General features: G+C 39.3%; 1 protein-coding gene across 3 annotated transcripts; it reads right to left on the bottom strand.

The window, feature by feature from the left end:
* Nucleotides 1–286: 286 nt before the first annotated feature.
* lin54 (lin-54 DREAM MuvB core complex component) lies at nucleotides 287–22,241 on the bottom strand. Of its 3 annotated transcripts, none has more exons than XM_041811602.1 (14): nucleotides 22,132–22,241; nucleotides 17,487–18,255; nucleotides 14,567–14,678; nucleotides 13,898–14,028; nucleotides 11,876–12,031; nucleotides 10,165–10,366; nucleotides 5,303–5,376; nucleotides 5,025–5,219; nucleotides 4,852–4,943; nucleotides 4,624–4,695; nucleotides 3,793–3,895; nucleotides 3,573–3,710; nucleotides 3,288–3,490; nucleotides 287–1,428 (listed from the first exon to the last, which is right to left on the bottom strand). In XM_041811602.1, exons 2-14 carry the CDS (start codon nucleotides 18,234–18,236, stop codon nucleotides 1,227–1,229), a joined length of 2,430 nt encoding a protein of 809 aa, XP_041667536.1. In that variant the 5' UTR covers nucleotides 18,237–18,255; nucleotides 22,132–22,241; the 3' UTR covers nucleotides 287–1,226. The 3 variants fall into 3 exon arrangements, with proteins under 3 accessions (XP_041667536.1, XP_041667537.1, XP_041667535.1); XM_041811603.1 differs by lacking the exon at nucleotides 22,132–22,241 and adding an exon at nucleotides 20,461–20,557; XM_041811601.1 differs by lacking the exon at nucleotides 22,132–22,241 and adding an exon at nucleotides 19,930–20,161.
* Nucleotides 22,242–24,072: the final 1,831 nt, after the last annotated feature.

The following is a 24,072-nucleotide window of genomic DNA, read 5'->3' as shown; positions in this document are numbered from 1 at the left end:
GACAATCTTGACATTATGTCAAATTTAGAGTAGGTTTTTTAAAACGTCTAAGAGGGTGAATACTTTTTATAGGCACTGTGACAAACAAAACGGCACGCTCACATTCACATCTACAGAGGATTGAGAGCCGTCAACACATCTGACGAGCATGTCTTTGTTGATTGGGAAGATGCTGAAGTACCCAGGGAAAACACGCAAAACTTCATGCCTTCATGTTGTGAGCGGACGCCACTAACCACTGCACCACCATGCAGCCCACTCAAATGAACAACTCCAACACAGAACATCAAGTAAATCAAATCGAGCCATTCTTTTAATTTCTATAGATTTAGCATGATTTAGGTGTTTTATCTGCTACAAAAAATTAAAAAGGTCATTTGCATTTTTAAATACCCCCCCTAATTTCTCCCTTATGTGGCACCAAAGTCAAACATCACTTAAAGTCTTGCTTATTTCCCCATTCATTGTGTTTTAATGTACAGGAAGCATGTGAATGTTACACAGAAAACAGCACCAAAGGAAATCTTGCTGTATTTCATCTATTCTGAACAGTGTTGCGTGTGCAGAATGCATAATACGTGTTCAAATTACAAATTGATTTTAGGGTAAAACCTAAAGATTGCATCTACTCATTTTCATTTAAACAATTGAGCCTAGGCTTGGTTAATTAATACTTAAACAATTTGAAGCACTATAAGCCACACAATATTAGCGCTTACAATGATTACAAATACTTGTCAAAATAAATATCAAAAGATAACGTGTTTGTCTACTGTGAGCACAAATATACTAATTACATAAAAACATACAGGGATTTCTTTTCTGAAAGATGCAAATAAAGGAAAGAATAAAATGGAAGAACAGAAGGAGAAAAACAGCCTTATAGGGAAATGTTTATATTTCTGCCACCTTCTTCAAGAGTCATATCTGTCCTTTAAATCCAGGTGAACAGAGCAGTTTAGAAGGTCCATCAGAGTCCGTCCTCTCTGTCCATTTGTCCTTCAGTTAGAGACGTGAAGAGCACAAACAGCTGCTCCCTGTTTGTTATTCCAGCTGTCAAAGGCGAGGGAATCTACTTTCAGTCCATTGTTCTGCCTTTTGGCGGGGAAGTCTGTTTCCCTTCAGGAGAGACACCCCGGGGGTCCGAGACGAGAGGGCGCAAAATAATCCAGGTTTCCCGGCCCCCACAGCTGAGGCGAGTTTGGTTCGAGGTTGGGGGGGAATGCTCAACAGTTGATGGAGGCACAGTCTGCTTTGGCTTTCCCCGCCGAGCTGATGATCCTCATGAGGCAGTGTCCGAACTCCTCCAGGATCATCCGCTCCGCCTCCACCTGAGGCTGATGAGTCTGTTCGGCCTTTTTGGCCTGTTCCAGGAGACACTCGCATGTCGCTTCGAGAACCTCCTTTGTGACGAACGTGTACGGCAGCCTGGCATGGAGAGGCAAAAAACATTTAATACCATGTTGGGCTGGGCAATTAATCACAAATTAGATTAAATCGCAATATGGCCCCAAGAAGTTGCAATATTTCTTTAACTTGAAATTTGTCAAAATAGCAGTTTAATACATTCATTTTTTTTTGCAGCAGAGATTTTATGTACATGATGCAAGCTTAAAGCTTGTTGCACCCTCATATTCAGATTCATGCTACTGTGGATTGATTGCTCCTAAAATAATTTCTTAGTTTTCAATGCACATGGTTCTGTATCCATCCATATGGGGGTTTCTAGCCATGCACTCCCTGAAAAGTCAAAGCGTGCTGCTGACTAACGCAGAGAGCATCTTTAGAGCAGAAACTTCTCTGCCAAGTTACAATGTATATCCACTTTTCAATAAAATGGTTAAATGCATGATGAGTGTTCATGACTAATAGAAAAATGCACAAACAAGTTGAGGAACCCAATAAGGATTGAATATTTAATCGCAATATTGGGGACAAAAAAGGAATTAGATCACTTTTTCAAATTGTTCAGCCCTAATTCCATGTTAGCAATTCTAGTTAAAGTCAGAATTGTTTTATAAACTGTATTTTTAAATTTTTTTTTTTTCAACCAGGAGTATTCCCATTGAGATACAAACATCTCTTTAACAAAAGAGTCCTAGCCAAAAACACAACAAAACAAGTTGACATCGATTATCTAGTCAGCAGCTTTCAGTACAAAAGAAAAAAAAAAAGTGACTCTGGGAGATTTTAAATTCTAGGCTTTAAAATCTCCTAGTATCCCTCTAATGCGTTTCGTTTTATGAAATGCATCAGAGGGAATGAAAAATCTAACAAGTACATACAGTCATTGTTTAGTTCAGCTGTTGCTTTGCGTTGTTTACATGAGTTTTGATCCTGTTTTAAATCTGCTAAGTATCAATACAGATCCATAATTCCTGTTCAGTGATAAGTCTGATTGACGCTCAGTCTTAGTAATGAAACACTGTGGTGTAATAATTTAAATTAAATGATATTAATGTTATATGTAATAAAATCTTAGAAATTTAGGAAACTTGTGTTTTTCTTTGCCTGCTTTGGCAGCGACTCCCAGCGCACTGTTGCTGATAGGGTGCCACCAAATGGGCGTAATACCATAATTTCAGTTAAAAATGACATCCACCTGCTGTAATGCTTGTCAGAAAATACAGTTTTCATGACGTTAGAGCTTTGAGACCTGGAGGCGGCACAAGCGTTTCCCGGAAGCTGCTACCTTGTGATTTTATATGCAGGAAAACTCTGGTTGTGCTGCAGGCCGGTAGCCATTAGCTTGGATGTAGCTGTAGAAAAGGAGCAGGCCCCACTAGCGTTTACCTGTGCGAATGGGTACAACCTCATTTTTTCTTGTTGCTCTGATTGGCCGTGATGAATGTGATAGAGAGTACATTTGACCAATCACCTTCTGAGAATTTTTTAAGGAAGTCCTGCCCTTCCCAAATGCTTCTACAGGAGCTTTCCCAGATGAATGTGAACTATATTCATGCAATGGATATATCCATGGAGGTGCTGCGTTTATAACCTTGAACTTTACCCCTTATTTATATTCTCCAGTTAATCAGATGCTCAGGTATTGTGAGGTTTCATTGCACAATTTTCTTGCAATACATCAATTTTGCAGACTTCCTGTGATGTAATATTTTCATTATTGTAGAGCAGACCACAAATTGTATCATGCTGCTGCATCTTATTCTATCTTATCTTAAGTTACTCCCTTTTACAAGTCTGTGCCGTTCACTTTAGTGCATTCATTCATGGCTATATTTGTGTTTTGATGAACCATTTTATCTGATATAAAAATTAATTTTCACCTCCCGCCTCCGCTTGAAATAACCGGCGTCGTCCTCATGAGCAGGTCTGAGATCTGTGAGGACAGTTTGGTCTTTGCTGCCGTCTGCTGCTGGACTCTGACTTCTGCAGCGTCAGCCAAGTGCATCAGAGTCTTTCTCTCTGGACTCTCCTCAAAGTTCTTACAGCCGATGCACTTACAGATTGAAGAGCACATGATCTTTGCCTTTGTGACCAATAAGAAGAGTGTTAGTTGTCAGTGTGGAGACAAAGACAATCTTCAAACTTAAGCGGTAAAGAAGTCTCACCTCATAGCACTCGCAGTAGTTCTTTAGGCAGCCGGACCGTTTGCAGTTGCAGCCTTTGCTGTGTCGCCGGTCTGACTCCCCCTCTTTGCCTTTACCTATTTTAGGTTTAAAGGCTTCTGGGTTCCGATCCAGACATGTCTGTAGGATAAAATACACATTTTAACCTTGAGTTTATTCCATCTTACAGGCTGCAGCTGAGTTATATTAACCCTGCGCTCACCTTGATAGCTTTGAGACGCTCAGTTTCATGCTCCAGGTTGTTGAAGCAGTTATTGCAGTTACAGTTGTTGCAGAACTCTCCGTTAGCAAAGCAGTCACAGTATCTAGAAGATAAACAGGCCTAGACTTAAAACTGCCTGAATAAGACGGAGTTAACAACCTCAATCTTAAAAAGTTAATAAACACAGAGCTGTGAAAAAGTATTAGCCGCCTTCCTAAATTTCTTACATTTTTGCAGATTTGTCACACTTACATGCATCATATTATTGAACAAACTGTAAGATTAGACTAAGATAACCAGAGTAAATACAAAATGCAGTTTTTAAATGATGATTTTATTCATTAAGGGAAAAAGCTGGGTCCTTCTGCGGCCTCCTGGACGAGTCGTCAATGCGCTTTTTGAGTCATTTTGGTAAGTTGGCTACTCCTGGGAAAGTTTACCACTGTTCCAAGTTTTCTACATTTGTGGATAATGGTGCTCAGTGTGGTTCACTGAGTCCCAACGCCTCAGAAATGGCTTTGCAACCATTTCCAGACTGATCGATGTCAGTGACTTTGATCTCATCTGTTCTTGAATTTCTTTTCAGGGCGCCATGATGTGTTGCTTCTTGTGATCTTTTGGCCTACTTCACTTTGTAAGACAGGTTATATTGAAAGGATTTGTTGATTTACAATGTCTGGCAGTAATCAAGCCTGGGTGTGGCTAGTGAAACTGTGGTGGTAATCTTTTCCACATAGGGGCAAGTAGGTTTGGATGGCTTTTCCCCTTAATAAATGAAATAATCATTTAAAAACTGCATTTTGTATTTGAACACTTTACAACTGAACTTACAGTTTGAGACACTGTGACTTGGTGCAGTTGCACGGTTTTCTTGGTCTTGAGGTCGCTTCTGCTGTTGACAAGCTGAAAACCAATAAAACACATTACTTTAATTACAAATATAATAGACATGAAACAAAACAACTTGTTCAGGTTAAAGCAGCCTGCAGTTTTCATCCAACTAGTAAACTTTTTTAATCAAGTAAAATGTGAAGATGACTCATAGAAGTTCATTCTTACCCGTTGAGAGGCAGCTTGGCCTGAGTCTGAACTCCTGTACTCGCAGCAAAGCCTGAGCTGCTAGCAAGAGTCACAAATGGGGACTGCTGGATCTGAAGGGAAGGCAAAACATATGGTTAAAAATGCTGAGTTAAATTTTTTTTTAATAAATGACAATGAAAACAAACACTAACCTGTGTGACGTATTGTGCTGGCACGACTGCGTAGCCCATGTTCCCGCCTCCTGGAGCTGGAGCCAGCACCGTGCCAGGTGGGAGGTTGGTGAAGTTGGGCTGAATTTGGGGCAGAGGGGTGGCGGGCATGATGAGGCGCTGCTGGGTCTGAGTGGTGGTGACAACTGATGCTGATGTCATGGGCTTAGGAGCCACCTACAACAGAAATAAACCCATTAATAAAGCTACTAACAAAGGGCTCAGTTTGAATAAATACTAACAGCATTCACAGAAGTTACCTGTTTGATGGTCTGAGCTGGAACGATGGGGACAGACATCCGGACGGCTCCTGTGCTGACCACCATGGGTTTAGCTGTGGGATACAGAACAAATTTAAGCTCACACAGAGAAGCTAGTATGTCCTACCAAGGTTGTCATGATGCCAGAATTTAAAACTTTTATACACTTCTAGTAAAAATAAAGCCTTACCAACACCTATTTCAATACCACAACGATAAAAAAAGCTGTTAAACAGACACCTTAATTTAAGATTCTCTTATTTTTACATACCAAAATTTTGTATTGAAATATTACCAATTAATGCATACAATTTAGTCGGTCTTTTCCTCTGCACGCTGTACGTTTATGAGGGACATAAAGTCAATGTTTTCAAGTTTATGACAGTAATGAAATAAAATCAGTAGCCTGGGCTCTATCCAAGTGGATGTTCATGTCACCCATGACAACCAATGGTGTGCCATCATCAGGGATGTCTGAGAGTAACATGTCCAGTTCCACAATAAAGTTGTCCAGGTGACCCCCAGGTGGGCGGTATACCACAACCATGTAAGCCTTTATTGGGGCAGTGACCTGTACTGCATGATATTCAAATGAGGTGTTATTGTCCAAGGGTTTGAACTGGCTGAAGTTCCAGCTATGAGAAAGAATAATGCCTGTGCCACCTCCTCGGCCAGAAGAGCGAGGTGTATGAGAGAACACTGCATCAACTGATAGAGCAGTTGGTGTTACAGTGTTCTCAGGACGGACCCAAGTTTCTGTCAGGGCTAGGACCTGAATGTTAGACAGTTTAGTGAGGGAATTGATGAATTCTGCTTTGTTAACTGCAGACTGGCAGTTCCAGAGGCCAACTGTGATAAAAGGTTGTGGAAAAGAGGCATTCTGCAAAGTGGATAGATTATGCAGGTTTCGCTTTTCTGTAACTATTGTGCTTCTTTCTGTTCCCATATATGACTTGTATTTTTTGGTTGCACATGTTGCGTTAGACTGCTGGGGTGCGTTAGACTGTTATGAGGCAGTGCTGCCTGTCTGTGGCCTTGCTCGGTGGACTCGCACAGGTAGACTCGCTGGTCTTTACCCAATGTGGTCTTCACACAATTGGGCTTCCACAAGGGCTGACGCTTACGCTGACGCTTCAGTGCAGTCTGTGTACTTATATAGAGAGATATGCCACAGATGTGCACAATTGAGTTGATTGTGCACAGCTGCTAACCGCCCCAGCTGGCAAATTTAGATTCAAACTCTCTTAAAGCTTGGGCTACAGTGAAACTCCGCCCCGGCAGTTTACACTTTTAGCAATCAATAGAGGGAGCCACACGCGTCAACTGCCTCACCTATTGTTGCAGAGAGAGTGAAACTAACACGTTCAGCCTAAGCAAAACTGCCAACAACCTACTTCCAACTGAAACAACCAAAAGCAGATTCCTCTTACCAAGTAGCTTCTCCCTTCCTATCTCAAAGATCAGAGCTTGTCCTCCTTTGACTTGAAACTGGTTCAAACGCCTCCTACACACAAGGCTGGTAATACACTGGATTTGATTCTAACTCGCAATTGCTCCACGGCTAATTTGAGTGTAACACCACTTCACCTCTCTGACCACTACTTCATTCAGTTCTCACTTGGCTTACCTGAACTTCAACAATCTACTACTCAACTAAGATCATACCGCAGAAACCTTCAGTCACTTGACCCAACACAGCTGTCTGACGAGGTCTCAGCTGCACTAGCCTCATGTAACGAGTCCTTCACACTCACTGTTAACGAGGCCACAGACACATTCTGCTCCTCACTGACCTCCTCTCTGGACAAACTCTGCCCTCTGGTGTCTAAGCCTATTCGTAATACTCCACCTTGTCCCTGGCTCACTGAGGTCATCAGAACCCAAAGGGCAGGGCTCAGAGCGGCAGAGAGAAAATGGCGTAAATCCAAACAAACCACTGACTTGAGTGCTTATCAGCAAAAACTGTCCTGTTTTACCTCTGCTCTAAAATCTGCTAAGAAGGCGTTCTATCAATCAAAGATCTGTGCTGCCACTGATGCACGCAAACTCTTCTCTGCTTTTAACTCGCTCCTCTCTCCTTCAAACCCACAACCCTCCAGTATGTTGACTCCAGACATGTTCGCCTCCTACTTCACTGACAAGGTTTCTACCATCAGCAACCAATTCTCTGAGCCTGTCCAACTCAGTTTTCTGCCACCAGCTAGTGATGCATCACTTAGCTCATTCTCTCCACTAAGTGTGAGCGAGGTCACCAGGCTTCTGCTTGACTCTAAGCCCACAACCTGTCCCCTCGATCCGATACCATCACATCTCTTGCAGGCGATTGAGCCCACAATCAGCCCTGCTGTGAGTTGTATCATTAACTCCTCTCTGTCCACAGGTGTTTTCCCAGCTGCTTTCAAGCAAGCGCTGGTTACACCACTGCTCAAAAAACCCACTCTCAACCCAGCCCTGGTTGAAAATTACAGGCCGGTCTCACTTCTCCCATTCCTATCAAAAATACTGGAGCGCACAGTCTTCAACCAGCTCTCAGAACACTTGCAGAACAATGATCTACTTGATCAGAATCAGTCTGGCTTTAGGCGGGCCACTCTACTGAAACTGCACTTTGTCGGTAACGGAATCACTTGCTTGGCCAGAGCAGCTGGTCAGTCCTCAGTTCTCTTACTGCTGGATCTGTCTGCTGCCTTTGACACAGTAAACCACCAAATCCTCCTCTCCACACTCTCTTCACTTGGTATCTCAGGATCTGCCCTACAGTGGTTTAAGTCCTACTTCACAGGGAGATCTTTTAGAGTATCATGGAAGGGAGGAGTGTCTAAACTGCATGGCTTATCAACAGGGTTGCCTCAAGGGTCTGTGCTTGGTCCCCTACTTTTCTCAATATACACCACCTCACTTGGTGCAATCATCCGCTCCCATGGCTTTTCTTATCACTGCTATGCAGACGACACACAGCTATTCCTGTCCTTTCCACCAGATGACACAACTGTCTCAGCTCGGATCTCATCCTGCCTTGCTGATATTTCTAAATGGATGAGGGAACGTCACCTTCAGCTCAACCTGCCCAAAACGGAGCTCATTATCATCCCAGCCAGTCCCACTGTGGAACCGCAGATCAGTATCCAGCTTGGATCAAATAATCTCTTGCCCACTAAGTCAGCCCGGAATCTGGGTGTCATGATTGATGACCAGCTAACCTTCAAGCTCCATGTGGCCTCGACTGCTCGGTCCTGCCGCTTCGCCTCTACAACATCAAGAGGATCAGACCCTACTTGACAGAGCATGCTACACAACTCCTAGTACAGGCTCTTATAATATCACGTATTGACTACTGTAACTCATTACTGGCAGGCCTACCTGCATGCACAGTTATACCTCTGCAGTTGATCCAGAACGCAGCAGCACGTCTGGTCTTCAACCAACCCAAGAGAGCTCATGTCACGCCTCTTTTAATCTCTCTACACTGGCTTCCAGTTGCAGCTCGCATTAAATTCAAAACTCTAATCATTGCTTACAAAGCAGTAACTAAAACTGCTCCTGTTTACCTGGAGTCCCTCATCCAGGTCTACACCCCTTCTCGCCCACTACGCTCAGCCAGCGAAAGGCGCCTGGTACTTCCAGCACATCATGCTCCTAAGTCACTAGCTCGACTCTTCTCCTCTGTTGTCCCTAAATGGTGGAATGAATTACCCAACTACATTCGATCTACAGACTCCCTGTCTACTTTCAAGAGAAGGCTAAAGACCCAGCTCTTCAGAGAACACTTTGCACTTAGCTAGGCAATTCTCTACTGTTGTCCCCAGTAGTAGATTGAGTCTCAGCCAGACTATTCTCCACTGCTGTCCCCAGTGGTTGAATGAGTTTCCCAACTATAGTTAGCTCGCACTGTCCTGCTCTACTTCTGGGATTTCTTTGCCCAGCTCTTTGGGAATGATCCAGCACTTGGTACTTGGTAAATAGTTGTTGTGAAGCCTAATGAATGGCAATTAGTGATCCCACATTTTCCTTGATTCATTGTTGCTGTCTAAAAACAAAAAAAAAAAAAACATAAAAACAAAAAAACAAAAAAAAAACAAAAAAAAAAACAAAAAAAACAAAAAAAAAAGAAACTAAATAAACAACGTATATTGTAGGTACTCTGCCTTAAACTCTACACGGCAGCACTTGCGTCCAATTGAACCTGAAGTACTTGATGGCACTTACTGATATTGTTTCTTCTTGTCTAGATCATTGCTTGTGTTGTTCTTGCTCTCAAATGTACGTCGCTTTGGAGAAAAGCGTCTGCTAAATGACATTGTAACATTGTAACATTGTAACATGAGAAGCCTAAAGGTCTCGAGAAACGTAAGTATTTGTGACCCTGTGAATCTGAATGCATCTTTGCTTTAATTTTTTTTGTTTGAGGCAGTAAATAAAATCACAACATGGCCTGCTGCTGTTTTTAAATCACAGACAGTGCATTATTTATGTTACCTGATATGTGTCAAAATACCACTCTTATACTTTTTTTGGAGCAGAGATGTTATGCTCTGCACATTATGCAAACATTTAAATGCCTTTTTTTAGAATATTCCACAAAAATTTTACTTTCTGGTTTGTGTTTTTCCAAGGTAATCACAACTTAAAATTTTTTGTAAAGAGTTCACTCCTAGTTTAATTTATCTAATATTGTGATGCTTAAAAAACAGATTTTTTTTGTATTTGTTAAAAAATAACATAAGATGTGGAACCCAAAAATATTTGCATATTAAATTGCAATCACAGTATTGTAGAAAATTATCAGAGTTAAGATGATTTTCCCAAGTGGTTCAGCCCTGGTTTGTTGCTAGAAAAATGCACAGCCAAAAATGTTTGCTTACCTGTTTGTATGGAGCTGGTGCTGGGGCCGCTGGGCTGTCCCGTGCTGCTCGCCGTGGTCGCAGTGACGAGACGGACGTAGTGAAACCTGCTTCCTGGAACCTGGATTTGCTGCACGTTGGGCTGGGTGGCCAGAGGGATGATGGTCTTAAACTGGGAGCCGCTTACTCCGCCCACAGCCACGGACTGGACCGGTTTAATGTTCTGAAAGTACAGAAACAACACGAGAAAAGATCTGAGTCTAAAAAAACAAATATGAATGGTGGATTAATAAAAACAACATACTCTGTTTTGCACAGCTAGCAAAGCACGGCAAATTTAGCAAGATGACTTGCAGGTAAAGGTGGAGCTAATAAATCTACAGCAGACAAAACAAAGAGGAGACGATATGACTATTTCGCCCTTGGCTTCACCTGAACATCATCAACTGCATCAAAGTCTGTCCTTTTCACATCCTACCTGCAAGACATATCTGTGTATACTGATGTATGTATTCATGCTGATGTGTACAGTGAGGATTGGGGGGCTTGAAAATATTTTCATCTCGTCTGTATTAATATCAATATCAAATATATTGGCATAATAATTATAGTGTTACCACATATCTGATTTGAAAGTATATTGATACAGCACATCTAAAAAAGTAGATATACTGCCCAGCCCTATGTTGTGCAAAATAGAAATTTATAGATACATGATTTTAAAGTGATAAACCCCTCAACATAGAACAAAGGTCACGGCAGGTTGCATGGGTAGCTATCTTATCCAAACAGAAATGAACGTAATAAACTCATTTTAAACATGACGATTGCACTGTGAATCATATCAGTGGTAAAGTACACAAAGCAAAAAACCAACTGTCAGTGGTAGAAAACCCCTGGGTTTAATTAAAACTTATGATTTTAATCTTAAATTTTGATTTTAAATAAATTTATTAGCAATAGTCTGTGTTTATTATACATTACACTGCAGTTCCTTTAATAGGGTAATTCAATGCCAACCTGCAGAGTAAAGGATATAGAAACTCTGCTAAAAAAACTGGAGTGCATGATGGATACTGCTGGAAACGCCTGTTTGCTTGTCTCAATATATAACTTTCTACACATGTGAAACTGCTTTTAATGGTCAGCTATGGTAACATGAATCCTGTATCTCACTGTCTGAGTACTCTCTGACTAAATCAGCACCTCACTGACAGAGTGAAACTAAAAATGAAATTGCGTTGAAATATTTTTTGGCAGAAGAGACTTTAATAACTTATTTCCTATTATTTAATTTATTGTTTATATTGGTAAATTTTGAAGCAAAAAAGGGCAGATATTTGCTCGATAACACTACATAGTTGTGTGCAGATTTGCTACTTTTATTTGCATTGCACTGTTTGATAGTTAAACTAAATCGCTTATCACCATTTTCTGCTTATTTTTAAATATAATAACTACACAACTGATCAAAACTTTAATTTTTGTTTCATCTTTACCTACCCTCTCTATCAAGGCAAACAAGGGTTTATAGTTATCAGCTGTTAGCCATCTTATTTAATCAAGGAGATGAGCAAATATAATAATACAGCAGATAATGGGCAGGAATGTAAATAAACCATGTTTTAGCACTGACACTGTAAGACTAAACTGACAGCCTTTCTGCAAACCTCACTGATGATATTAAAACATGTGGCCTGCTTTATTTGCAGGGTAGGTGTGGTGATCATACCTGCGTCGTGGTCTGAGTGGTGGCCACCTTGACTGGAGATGCAGACGTGGACTGCTGGACTGTGAGGATCTGCTGGCCAAGTGCTACATTGACAGGAAGAGTCACAGACTTCTGGGATGCGTTTGAGGTCGGGGAAGCCACAGACACCACAGTCACCTGGTAGACAGACAGACAGGAAGCATGCAGCATGATGAGGTCAAATAGTTTCCTTATCAAACAGCTGGTAGTGGCGATACCTCATGCTGATAACCTCCCATTAGTAAATGTTTTCCCCGCATATTAAACAGAAACTTTTCTCTATATGTGGGTTTTTATGCAGCAAAATTAAAGATGAACTCACTGCTATAAACTCAAGGAAAACATTGACCATGACCACTTAAATGAGAAACTGGGACCCAAATTTCTTAAAAAAATAAAACAATCAAATTTATCCAATGAAAAATATAGCTTTTTGGACCTTAGATGGAAGAAAACATGACTGAACAAAGAGAAAATAAAACAGACATGTTTTAAAAGCATACAACTGTAGAAGGCCTTAGAGGAAATGCATGCATTTCACGTCATGCAATTTCCTGAATGTTGGTTGTTTTCTAGAGGTTGAGAATCTAACATTATCATTGGAATACCAGCAATATTTTCCAGAGAAAAATGGATAACTTAGCTGAGATCTAAAGAAAACAATTTAATGGTTACTGTGGTAAAACAGAGTAAAATAAAGTGCATGGATGCATATCTTCTTAGAGTTTTTGCACATCAGATTCAGATTATTTTTACTGGCCCACAAAGGGGTAGTTATGCAGCAGGAGCACACAAAAGACAGCATACTCATACTGCAACAGTTTTCCTTACCTAGGCATGCATTTGCGACCTACTTTTTGCTTCAAACAGCTGAGAACCACTGGACTAAACAGTGTTGTTGCATCAGTCTGCACCAGAAGGAGAACATTAAAAAAATTACAGTAACATTTTTACATGCCGGCCCTTAAAGCCTGATAAATGATGTGTCTTTCTGTAATAAAGCCACCTGTCACTAGCTGTGGATGTGACTGTAGACTGGCTTTAGCCTCAGTTATTTCGGCCTTCTGTTTTTTGCTTTACAATATTATAAACAGACACCGTAAGAGGATGGCGCCCTGAAGCAGAGAATGCCACTATGACCTCTTCAATCACAAATCACATCCCAAATTTCTTTAAAAAAAAATCAATCATACCCAAATGTTTTTAATGAGACAAGGGGCAGTCTGGATTTGAGATGGAACAAAAGATATGACAGAACAAAGACATGCCCTTCAAAATAAAAGCAGATCAGACTTTTTTGTGGCAGTTTTTTTCAGGCACACAACCATGACCCATCCATGGAAAACAGCTTTGGGATCAGTCATTTGGGAACCAAGGGTCTAGATTGTTGAAATAAAGCTGTATGCACACAATCAGTATACAAATGTTAACATTAACCTGCAAGTCTGATAGTGCTACCAATGCTGAGGCTGAGGTTAACTACACTCAGAAAACCAATACGGCATGCTGTGATCTAACTCTGTCCTAAATGTGGCACAGCTCATCAGGATAATAACTACATAAGACGACCCTCAACCCCAATAAATTGTGCCTACTTTTGACCGTTTTTAAGTGTTTTCTTACCTTTCTTAACTCCATTGACTAGGAAATTAGGTACTAGGAATATCCCCTTATCATATGGCTCTCTCTTCAGTGTGGAAATCTGACCTTGTCCCCCACAGGTGTTTACAATAACATTCATGATTGCTGAAGCCATGTGGGCGTGTCTTTGGCTCCATGGTGCAAAGTGACAGATGTATTTTAACGAGGCATCGTTAAGGTTATTTAAGACACCTGTGCTGTTCTTCCACAGTAAATCAACATGCCATTTCTTGACCTACACTCTTACTTGTCATTTACTGAACAAAAACTGAAAATAAAAGATGCACAAATCACTGAAAAGTAAGGAAATAAGAGAAAAAGCTTCTGTTATTTGGTGAATGGGGTGTAAGATGCAGCATTTACCTTGCTTGGAGTCTTTAGAGGTGAAATGGCGATCTTTTTGCCAGCGATACTTTGTATACTCGTGCTGTGGGACTCAGAGAGAGTTATAGTCCTGGTGGGCAGCACTGGAGAAGTCTGAGTAAGAACGCGACCTGTAAAAAAAAAAAAAAAAAAGAAAGAAAAAAAAAGTTGATTACATTTAGTTTAATGACAGCAAAGAAAAAAATAGTTACCAAAACTATCAGCAGCCTGTTGAATTTTGGAAAGATCTTAAATTCTCTGTACACCACAATAACGGATATAAAAGAGGCAAAGGTACCTGCAGCTTTTGGCTGAACCTCACATAAATTAAATCCATTTTAATGTCAACTTTTGACATTTTAACCGCCAATTTTTGCATGCTTGAAAATAGAAAATATAACTTTCTTTGGAACAGATGAACACCAACTATTTATCTCTTGAAATGTTCAGTTTAAATGCAAAAGTATATTCCTTTAGTATTTAAGATCACTCTTCAAACTTGGATCTAAATCCTTCAATTCAAGGGAAAACCTGCTCTTTGAGCACATAGCAACTGTTTTATTTCAAATACAGGATATTGTGATCTACAGGGCTAAAAAATTAAAGGTTAGTTTGCACCCATAGTACATATGAACCTGACTGCCAAGCCAAAAATGCACATAAACGTACCTGCAATAACAGGAGAAACTGACGTCTGAGGACTCAGACCTTTGCTGTTGACAGTTTTTGTGATGATAAACTTGATCGGTGCAGCGGAGGATGTTGGTGTTTTCTTGGCAATCTGTGGAAACATTTATCCACATTTTATTCACAGCTTCACAATAGTGGAAATATTTGATCAAAACATGCGTCCTTCATAGTTAAAAATCATTACAATACAGTCTACAATCTCACAAAGGGGGAATCATCAGGAGCTGTATAAGGTTGCAACATTCTAAAATGTAAGCAGAGATATTCAATCATAAGCATTTTCCTTTAGCTTATAGAAAAATCCCTGATTCATGGGGTTTGTAGCAGCGCCAGTGTATCACATGTGTACTTTAATTAAGTGGAGATAAATCAATATTCATGGGTTGCTGGTGGCTGCAATAATTTCTAATAAAAAGCAACACTAGCCCCAAGGTCATTTAAGATTTATGATGCTACAGTAAGTAGATATTTCTCAAACAGCTCCTGCAGAAGCTGCTTACAGTATTTATTCACACAGTAATGTGAAATACACTTTTTAAGGAACTGAGAGTGGCTCAAACACTGATCATTTCTAAAAGCAGAAGAATCTATGAGCATGTTGTGTATGTTTTGATATTTGCATTTTTCAGCAACACCTTTTTTCCCACATTGAACTTGGATGAAAATGTAGCCGTTGCATTTTCACGGCAGTGCTTTGGTTATTTATTTTCACTCAAAATCGAGCACATTATGTTGCCCTGTGAATGAAACATACAACATGAATAAAGTTTGACTTATATTTTCATATGAACATATTTTTGGAAATCTCAAATGTAAAAAGACAGAACTCTTTGAAACAGCATTCGGCTTTCCGCACAGTTCGTAGTAAGACAGGCAAACAGTTAAAACCATACAATCTATGTATAAATAAAACTGTTCTGCTAGAGGCCATGTTGCTAATGCCCTTTTTGACTAAAACATGTTTTCTTACCATAAAGTTCTTTTTATATTTTCTCACCAAGAAATCAGGTTCTCAAAATGTTGAGTGCCATAATACTTCTAAATACCAGGCGTTTAAAAACACCTATATCTCCTTTTCCTTAATGATTGAACAATATCGAAAAGGAACAAGAAGTTAAGGAAGACAGCAGGTGAGCTCCTGCTCACCTTATAATTTGCAAAGATTTTCTGTTGCAACATTTAGGTATTTAAACACTGCCAGTGTGCAGGAGTTTGCCTGTAATTTCCGATCGTTTAAAACAGGAAATCATAGATTACCGAGTCCCCAGGCCTTAGATTTCTGTAACTACACTGTTGAAACAGGTAGTGACAGGGTTTAAATTCTTTTCTACTATCCTGTCAAAGGTAGTGCTGCACAATGTGGTTATGATGTACAACTGCACTGGACAAACTGGACAATACTGTTGTTTCAGTGTAATACTGTACATAAATGGTATCGTGGGTTGACTTGCTTGGTTATCGAGGAAAATGCATTAAGTAAGCAGCATAACAAATGACCAAATCTGATGTTTTTATAGTACTGCTTTCAAAATAACTTAATGTTTCCAGAAAACCTCCTTTTTAAAAATAAAGGTTCATCTACAAAGTGCAATAGTGGCACTATTGTAAACTTGGAGGCTTTTTTAATAAACCTTTCACTACTACTTAATACAAAAATAATTAGGGCCTTTTATGTGGTTATTTTATTGCACAGCCTGATATCACGACTGCGATTAGACCAATTGTGCAGCACTGATCTAAAGGGCAGCTCAGTTATTTTGTTTGAAATTAGCCTTCTGAAATTGCTTTAAAGTTTAAAATTTTAAGGTTTCTAGGGTCAAATCTTTTAATCATCTTCAGTCCTGATGAAAATTAAACATTTAATAATTTTCAGAAAGATGCCGTCACTGCAGCGCAGCCATGCTGTGCTTCTTTGTTTGAGAGCTTTTTTTTTGTTAATTGCAAATTTGAGTATGCTGCTGCAAAAAATGATTTATTAAACTGGTATTTGACACACTTCAAGTTAAAGAAATATTGCAACTTCTGCAGTTTGCAAATTGCAGCAGGCCATATTGCAATTTAATCTAATTTGTGATTAACTGCCTAGCCCCAATAACAATGCGATTGTGGTTTTTCATGAAATTAAAAAAAAAATTCTACTTAATAAATGATGGAATAAAATGATGACTAAATCAATTTTGGATATGTCAAAATTGGTTTGGATACATGGTTAGTAATTGTGCAGTATCCATACTAAAATTGGCTACACATTGAGACCATTTAGAGCAAAAATAGTCACTATCCATGAGTACTCGTTGACTTTACAACATCAGCATTGCATGTTTTCATTGAACATTGCACTAAAACACTGTAACAATGTGAACACATTTAACATAAGCAATAAAGAAGCTGCGAATATAACACCAGACGTGACAATACAACAATAGATAAAAAATAATACATATAAGCAACAGAAAAAACAATACAAACGCAATATATAGCATGACGCCCAGTGATCACTTTATCTCAACCATCTTGTGAAAATTGTGATTGAAATTTAATGGATTAATTGACCATCTAAATCAATGTTTTAAATGATGATATTGTGACAACAAAAAAGTTGATGTTATTTCATACCCTGGAGAATCAAAGCATACTCATTATTTCTCCTTGGACGGACCATAAAACACTCATCAAAGGAAAGAAAACACGAAAACCAGTCTGCTTTTTCCCTTTGCAAAAGCTGCAAAAGTCAGTGAAAATTCCGTCAGATAAAGTAAAAAATTAAGAATAAAAATCATGTCAAATTGTTGATGTGGCAGATAAATAATTACAAACAAAGCATTGAAGTGTACTAGCATACAAGTGTACTATCAATGAGTTTACACACTGAATTATAGCAGAAAAAAGACAATTTTACCTGTACAGTCTTGAGCTGTTGAGCCTGTAACGTTGTCACCTGGTTGCCTGCACTCCCCACCATGGGCTTCAGCTCCGACCTCCCACCGATCGTCACAACTTTAAACTGAGGGCCTGCTGATTTAGCGTCCCCTGCAGCCTGTGAAACCCCAGGTTTGCTTCCTGTGTGGGGTAACTGCAGCACTATAGGCTGTCCAGATTTTCCTATCGCTGTGACCAAAAGTTTCTGACCCTCCTGCTTGATGATCTGCGGCTGCGTACCTGCAGCCTTTGCAGCTTCTGAGGCCTGAGCCGAAGCCACCTTGTTGAGAATGATCTGGTGGTTTGCTGCAGAGATGGTGAACGGAGCAGTGAGTTTCTGTAACCCACTTGTAGTGACACTAGTCCCGGTCACACTGTCTGTGGTTTTTGTGGTGGCTGTGGAAGTAGCCATGGCTGGTTTGAGTGTAAGAAGAGGAGAGGATGTGCTGGATATCGAGACGGGAAGCTGGCTGCTGGAGCTGATGCTGAAGGTAGAGTCTGTGGCGATGGAGGTGGTCAGAGCTTGTGTGTGCTCTGTTGAAGAAGAATCCGGACAGAGGCTGAGATTTTCCGAAGAAGCCACGGGTGTGTCCGTCTCCATCGGGACGGACGTGTCATCGCTGGACTCCGGCTTGGCCGTGGTGTCGTCAGGTTGGGACTCCTCGATGGCCTCTGTGTCCATGATTTCATCAGGAAGGAGGCTGTTGAGCTCTGGTGACACCACATCCATGATGCAAAGTCTCAGCTCTCTGGTAAAAGCCAAAAAACAACATATGAGTTTTTAGAACCAATGTCAAAAATATGCACATTTTCAACAGATAACATATCAATAATAGTTCAAATATACCAGAAGATGTGGGGACACTTTTAAATCAGTTTCAGATATTCAGATGAAATCTTCTAAGTAAACATCATGGTGTATAACACAACAAATCATTGATGAGATTCTATTATTGTTTACTAATTACTTAAATCCCAAAGTAGGTAAATATGCATGTGAATGTATGTCAATCTATGCAGGTGTAGCATGCTCTTGTTCTTATCATCATTAGCATCATTATTATCATTAATAAGCACCAATTCAGTAGAACCTGACGCTTTGCCTTAATGTAGCATTATTTGTTAAATTTGACTAATGTCTTTAATGCGCCATTTTGTTTGAACATATGCTGCTTTTTTTTTACAAGACACCATGTTTGGTGGACACCAAACACATCACATCACCACAAATACACCATCTCCATTGTGAAGCATGGTGGTGGCAGCACCATGCTGTGGGGATGCTTCTCTGCAACTGGCCCTGGAAGGCTTGTAAAGATGGAGGGTAAAATGAATGTCACAAAATATAGGAAAAACCTATAGGAATATCTCATTCAGTCTGCAAAAGAACTACAGGTTGGGAGAAGATTTATCTTCCAGCAAGACAAGGACCTGAAACATAAAGTGAAAGCTACACAGAAATGTTGTAAAGACAATGAGGTGAATGTTCTCGAATGGTGAGTCAAAGCCCAGACCTCAATCCAACAGAGAATCTGTGGCTAGATTTGAAAAGGGATGTTCATGTCCGATCCCCGTGCAACCTGACAGAGGCTGAGCAGTTTTGCAAAGAAGAATTGATTAACACTGCAGTGTCCAGATGTGCAAGCCTGACTGAGACCTATCCACAGAGACTCAGTGCTGTGATTGCAGCCAAAGGTGCATCTACGAAATACTGACCTGAAGGGGGTGAATATTTATGCAGCCACTTATTTTACCCCACACATTTTTATTTAATTGACCTTACTGTGTAGAAATCTGTTTTCACTTTGACATTAAAGGCAGAAAAGCCTAATTATATTGACCATGAGTGATTTAGGAAATCAATAAAAGGGTTAAACACCTAAAGGGGAGAATACATTTTGCAGACACTGTGAATTTACATATTGGTAATGACTAACATTAATTTTGAAATATAGGCATGTTGAATGTTGGTCTAAATCCAACAGTGTGCATCCCTAATTACAGTCATTGCAAGTGTAGCATGTTCTTATAATTAATATTAATAGTAGCAATTTTTTTTAAAGTAATAATCACCCATTCAGTAGAACCTGGTGATTGCTTTATATAGCTTTAAGTTTAATGTTTTTCAGAGAGCCGCTTTGTGTGGTATATGTGTATATTGATATGTACTTATATACATCATGCATATTTGCACATTAAAAAGACAAACTGCATTTGCATGCAGACAATTAAGTAGTTTTTTATTCTGTTCTACCTTTATTCTGTACTATTATTCCACGTGTAATTTCAGCTTTCTTTCCATCTTTTATAAGGCTCCTTGCCTCATGAATATTACTTTATCCTGACGCATTACTATGCCCTGATAATGGTACAGTATGTTTACAAAAAACATGCCAGTGTGCTAACGAGTTAGCCGTACTCACGTTTATAACTTGGTTGCTTTAGCTGTAAATAAGTTTTTAAAGACTTTTAATGAATGCAGCAGTTAACCACGAGTCTCGTTAAGGTTGTACTCATCTTGACACAGTATGACAGCTGATGTAGTGTTAGCTAGGCCTCACAGATCATCCCAGGCGTATCTTTGTCCTGCTGCTCAACATTAATCCACCGAAACGCACATATGAACCTTTCCCACCCCATAACACTCACAGGCTCGGACATACCCTGCTAACTGCTCTGATTACCCCCACGTCCGCGGAAGAAAGCGATCAACAGACACACAACTGAGCACATTTATGTCTAAACATGAATCAAAGTGGTCCTGGTTGGGGTTAAGAGAGCGAAAAAAGCGACAAGCTGTTTGCTGGCTGCGTTACTATTTCAGGCCGGGGTTGGATTTCGAAAGATCCGCCATTTTTACCTCGTCATCAACTCTGTTAGCTCCCCGGCTAACACTTAGCTGCAAAGATTATGGGATGTATTTAATATAATTAACATTAACCTAAGACACTTACACGCATTAATTCCCGACACAGAAGTGAGGATAAATTATAGCTTAAGGTAATACTTCCCTGGGACTGGGTGCTACAAAGAAGTAACAAACTATTTTAGCATACTCTGACAACGTAAACAATGCTACCTTTCAATAATTCGTCCTGTCATTTTTTCAGCTTCTATCTTTATTTAAACGAGCCAATTAACAAATCACGAAAACTAATAAATGTAAACCAATAAAAGACACAAAACTGACAAAATCTAATAACTGGTTCCACATGTTCAACATGAATCAATAAAAATAAAAAGATTATTTCAAGTCAATATGGGTGTACTGTCTGGTCTTGGTTTTTAGACCATAAACGCGTATAAACGTTGACAAAAAAAGCCGATTGGGTTCATTTTATGATAGATTTAAGAATTGTGTTTTCTCTTATTTTAATCATTTGAAAGTCACTATGCGGTGTAAATGCTATTTTGCATCTAGTCTCATTGTTGTTGGGTATAACTCAATTGGTATAGTTTATGGTAAACGTCCTGACACTTGAGACAACCCTTGTAGATTAGATTATTTTAACAAAACAATGTCCTCAATACTAAAGCAATTATTGAATAGATTACCTGGTGGTCCTACACTCGTGTTGTGTTTGATGAATCGGACAAATCGGTTTTCAATTGAGAAAATCTCCGTGAAGGCTCTCAATATTTGTAATAATATTTTGGGAAGTCCTGGGAAATTTTGATAGTATCAATGTTGCTTTATACGTAAACATGTTGTGCCAAATTGAATGTTGGTACAAACTTTTTAGTTACGTATTAAATTTTGCATTTTACGTACTGATATTGTTTTCTGCTTTAATGCAGTTTCATTTTCTATTTATTAGTTGCTGTCGTCAGATTAAATTCTGAACAACAACATTGATTATTAGTGGTTTATTGTGTCATAAACATAACAACTGATGATTTTTATCACATCAACATAAGGCAAAGTCAGCAGAACGACATCAGACTTTAAAACGCCGAGCATTTTAGGAGAGCCCGAACGCATCATTAGCCAATGATGTTTTGCAGCGATGAGCCGAGTTTGCTCGGCTTAACCAAAATAAATGACATATTATGGAGTCCTATTTTAGGCCAGTCAATAAGCAGGGAAAGGCCGTTTTGGACTCGCATACTTCAAATCCAGTACCCTCTTTCTAGCTCCCCAATATGGAAACGGCAATCATAAAATATTTTCGCTTGAATATATAATTTGAAAGCAGCACAAGCGTTTTAATACACTGTTCCGTTTATTAGGCTTCTACTTCTCGTTTGCCGTCGTGGTGACTACACTTCTTAGCAGGATCAACATCATATCTGCACCATAAGTTAATCTATGTTAGTACGCCCTAAACTTTAGTGCAAGGATGCGTCTAACTAACTAAACCTGAGTTATCAGTTCCAGGGAGAATCCTGAACCCTATGCGATTCATTGCTGCCTAACCTTACCCATTGTTATCATCATCATCATCAGCCTCATCAAGCCAGCCCAGCGGGCAGGACAACTGTACTAGCAAACTTGCTGAGCTCGCTAACCGAGGCTAGCTAGCACAACAATATACCTCAACATTGACCACACTGTGTAGCGTTAAGCTTCCCGTTAGATGCTCTGTTGTGTATTGTAGAATCAGCCAACAAATACTTGTGCCTACCCGAGGTTTTCAAGCCGGCCAAGGTTTCCAGATAATACGAGGAAAGGAAAAGGCGATTGTTCAAAATACCGCGCCGAGCGCCATTCCTCCCTGACATTTCACAAGTCCACCACGCCCTCAGTGCGCTACGTCACGAGTACGTATTTCTTAAAGGTACAGTACAACATTTTCATTGAAGGAACACAACAACTTCATATTTTACCTTTTCTCTTTAGTTTTCTATTTATTTATTTAATTTACATTGATTTGACCAGGTTGTCCCTTGAGATTAAGATCTCTTTTTCGAGGGAGGCCGGGACAAGACAGCACACTGGTTAAAATAAGAGGATCATCAAAATACACCAAGCATGGCTTACAAACATGAGAGACAAAGGAAAGAATAAAACCAGCAAAACGAGGCAAGAGCCCACGGGTTTGGGACTGTTGTCATATACAAAAGAAGGTATTGAAAGATGTAGTTCTGGGCCTTCAGAAACAGCGTTTCTTCCAGGGGAGTAGTACTTATGATGGATAAGTTTGGTACTGTATCTCTAAAAAAAGAGGTTCACTGAGAAAGTAATCAAAGACAAAACTGAAAATAAACCCTAAACAGAGCAAATCAGGAATACCATTGAAATCTCAGTAGGGTCTACAATGACATTTTTAATTTACTCAAGATTTAATCATTACTTGTGCATTGTTGTTAAAGAGAAATTTAGCTTACTAAAGTCGAGCTAATCACAAATTATTTTATCAGTGTTAATTTGATCCTCTAAAACTATGACAACTCGAGACTAAGATTGGGTTTAATTTTCACCATAGAGACTTATTAGAACTGGACTATTGGACACTGAAAATCCATGATATTTCTCCACTGTTCATGCAGGGTATGTTCTATCGTAAGGCTTATATCTCAAATCAGTTAAGTATTGGTAGTGTATTGATATGAGACTTTCATATTCAATATTGTATGGCTAATAAAATTAGAGCAAAGAAAATAAATGCTTGACCAAAAGTAAAGACTAGAATTTAAGGACTTAAGTGAACTGAAACTGGACTGGTTTTGTTCAGTGAAAATGAGACTAAAACTATAATGGGTTAAAAATTACTAAAATTAAACTACATTTTTAACTGGGCTGCAAGAAGTCTAAATCTGTTTCTGTTACATTAACGTGTAGATTATTTCTTATAGTTACACTTGCATTACTCTGAAAGGGAACTTCAGAGTAATGCAAGTGTGGGAACTAGAGACAAGCCTATCTTCATCATATAGCTTATTATTTCATCTATTAATAGACTGTTGTTTTTTTTTTTTTTTTTTTTTTTTGTAAAACCAACGACCTTCACAAACAGCCTGCTTAAGTGGAGATTTCAGAATCAAAACTTTAGGGGTGCCCAGCTCCTACAGACACTCTGACATGTAATCATTTTTGCAAGTTTTCAGTAGCTACATCTGCCAAAACACATATTTCACAACTAATAGTTTTCTAATCGCATTTTTAACAGATAAACCACATTTTTAATGTACTATGCTGTGGTTCGCCATTATCATCATTATCATATGTAGTTACTATCATCATTGTTAGGCATGCCTCCCACAGATCAGTATCTTTACCTACCTGATCACATGACCACTGCAGCATTTTTTAGAGCCTACCTGTGATGAAAGTGAATAAACAGGCTATGCCTTTATTAAATAAAAATAATTTAATTTAGTTAGTCATTATTTTCTGCCACTTTCTTACACCTGTGCTACACTCATTCAGAGCTGGTCAATTTTTACTTAATATTAATCTGATTAAATTTGACTACTTTCATTCCATATTCAGGCATGTTATATGACATATAACATGTCATATAACATGTCTGAAAGAAGAAATGTTATATGACATATAAGTTTGACATAGTGCTAATAAGTACAATGTTGTTTGAAAAGAGACAGGAAATAAGAAGATTTTTGCC

The sequence above is a fragment of the Cheilinus undulatus genome, linkage group 17, assembly GCF_018320785.1.
Source record: "Cheilinus undulatus linkage group 17, ASM1832078v1, whole genome shotgun sequence".
Classification (NCBI taxonomy): Eukaryota; Metazoa; Chordata; class Actinopteri; order Labriformes; family Labridae; genus Cheilinus; species Cheilinus undulatus.
Note: the sequence above shows the minus strand (reverse complement) of the source record. Positions and strands in the feature narration are given on the sequence as shown.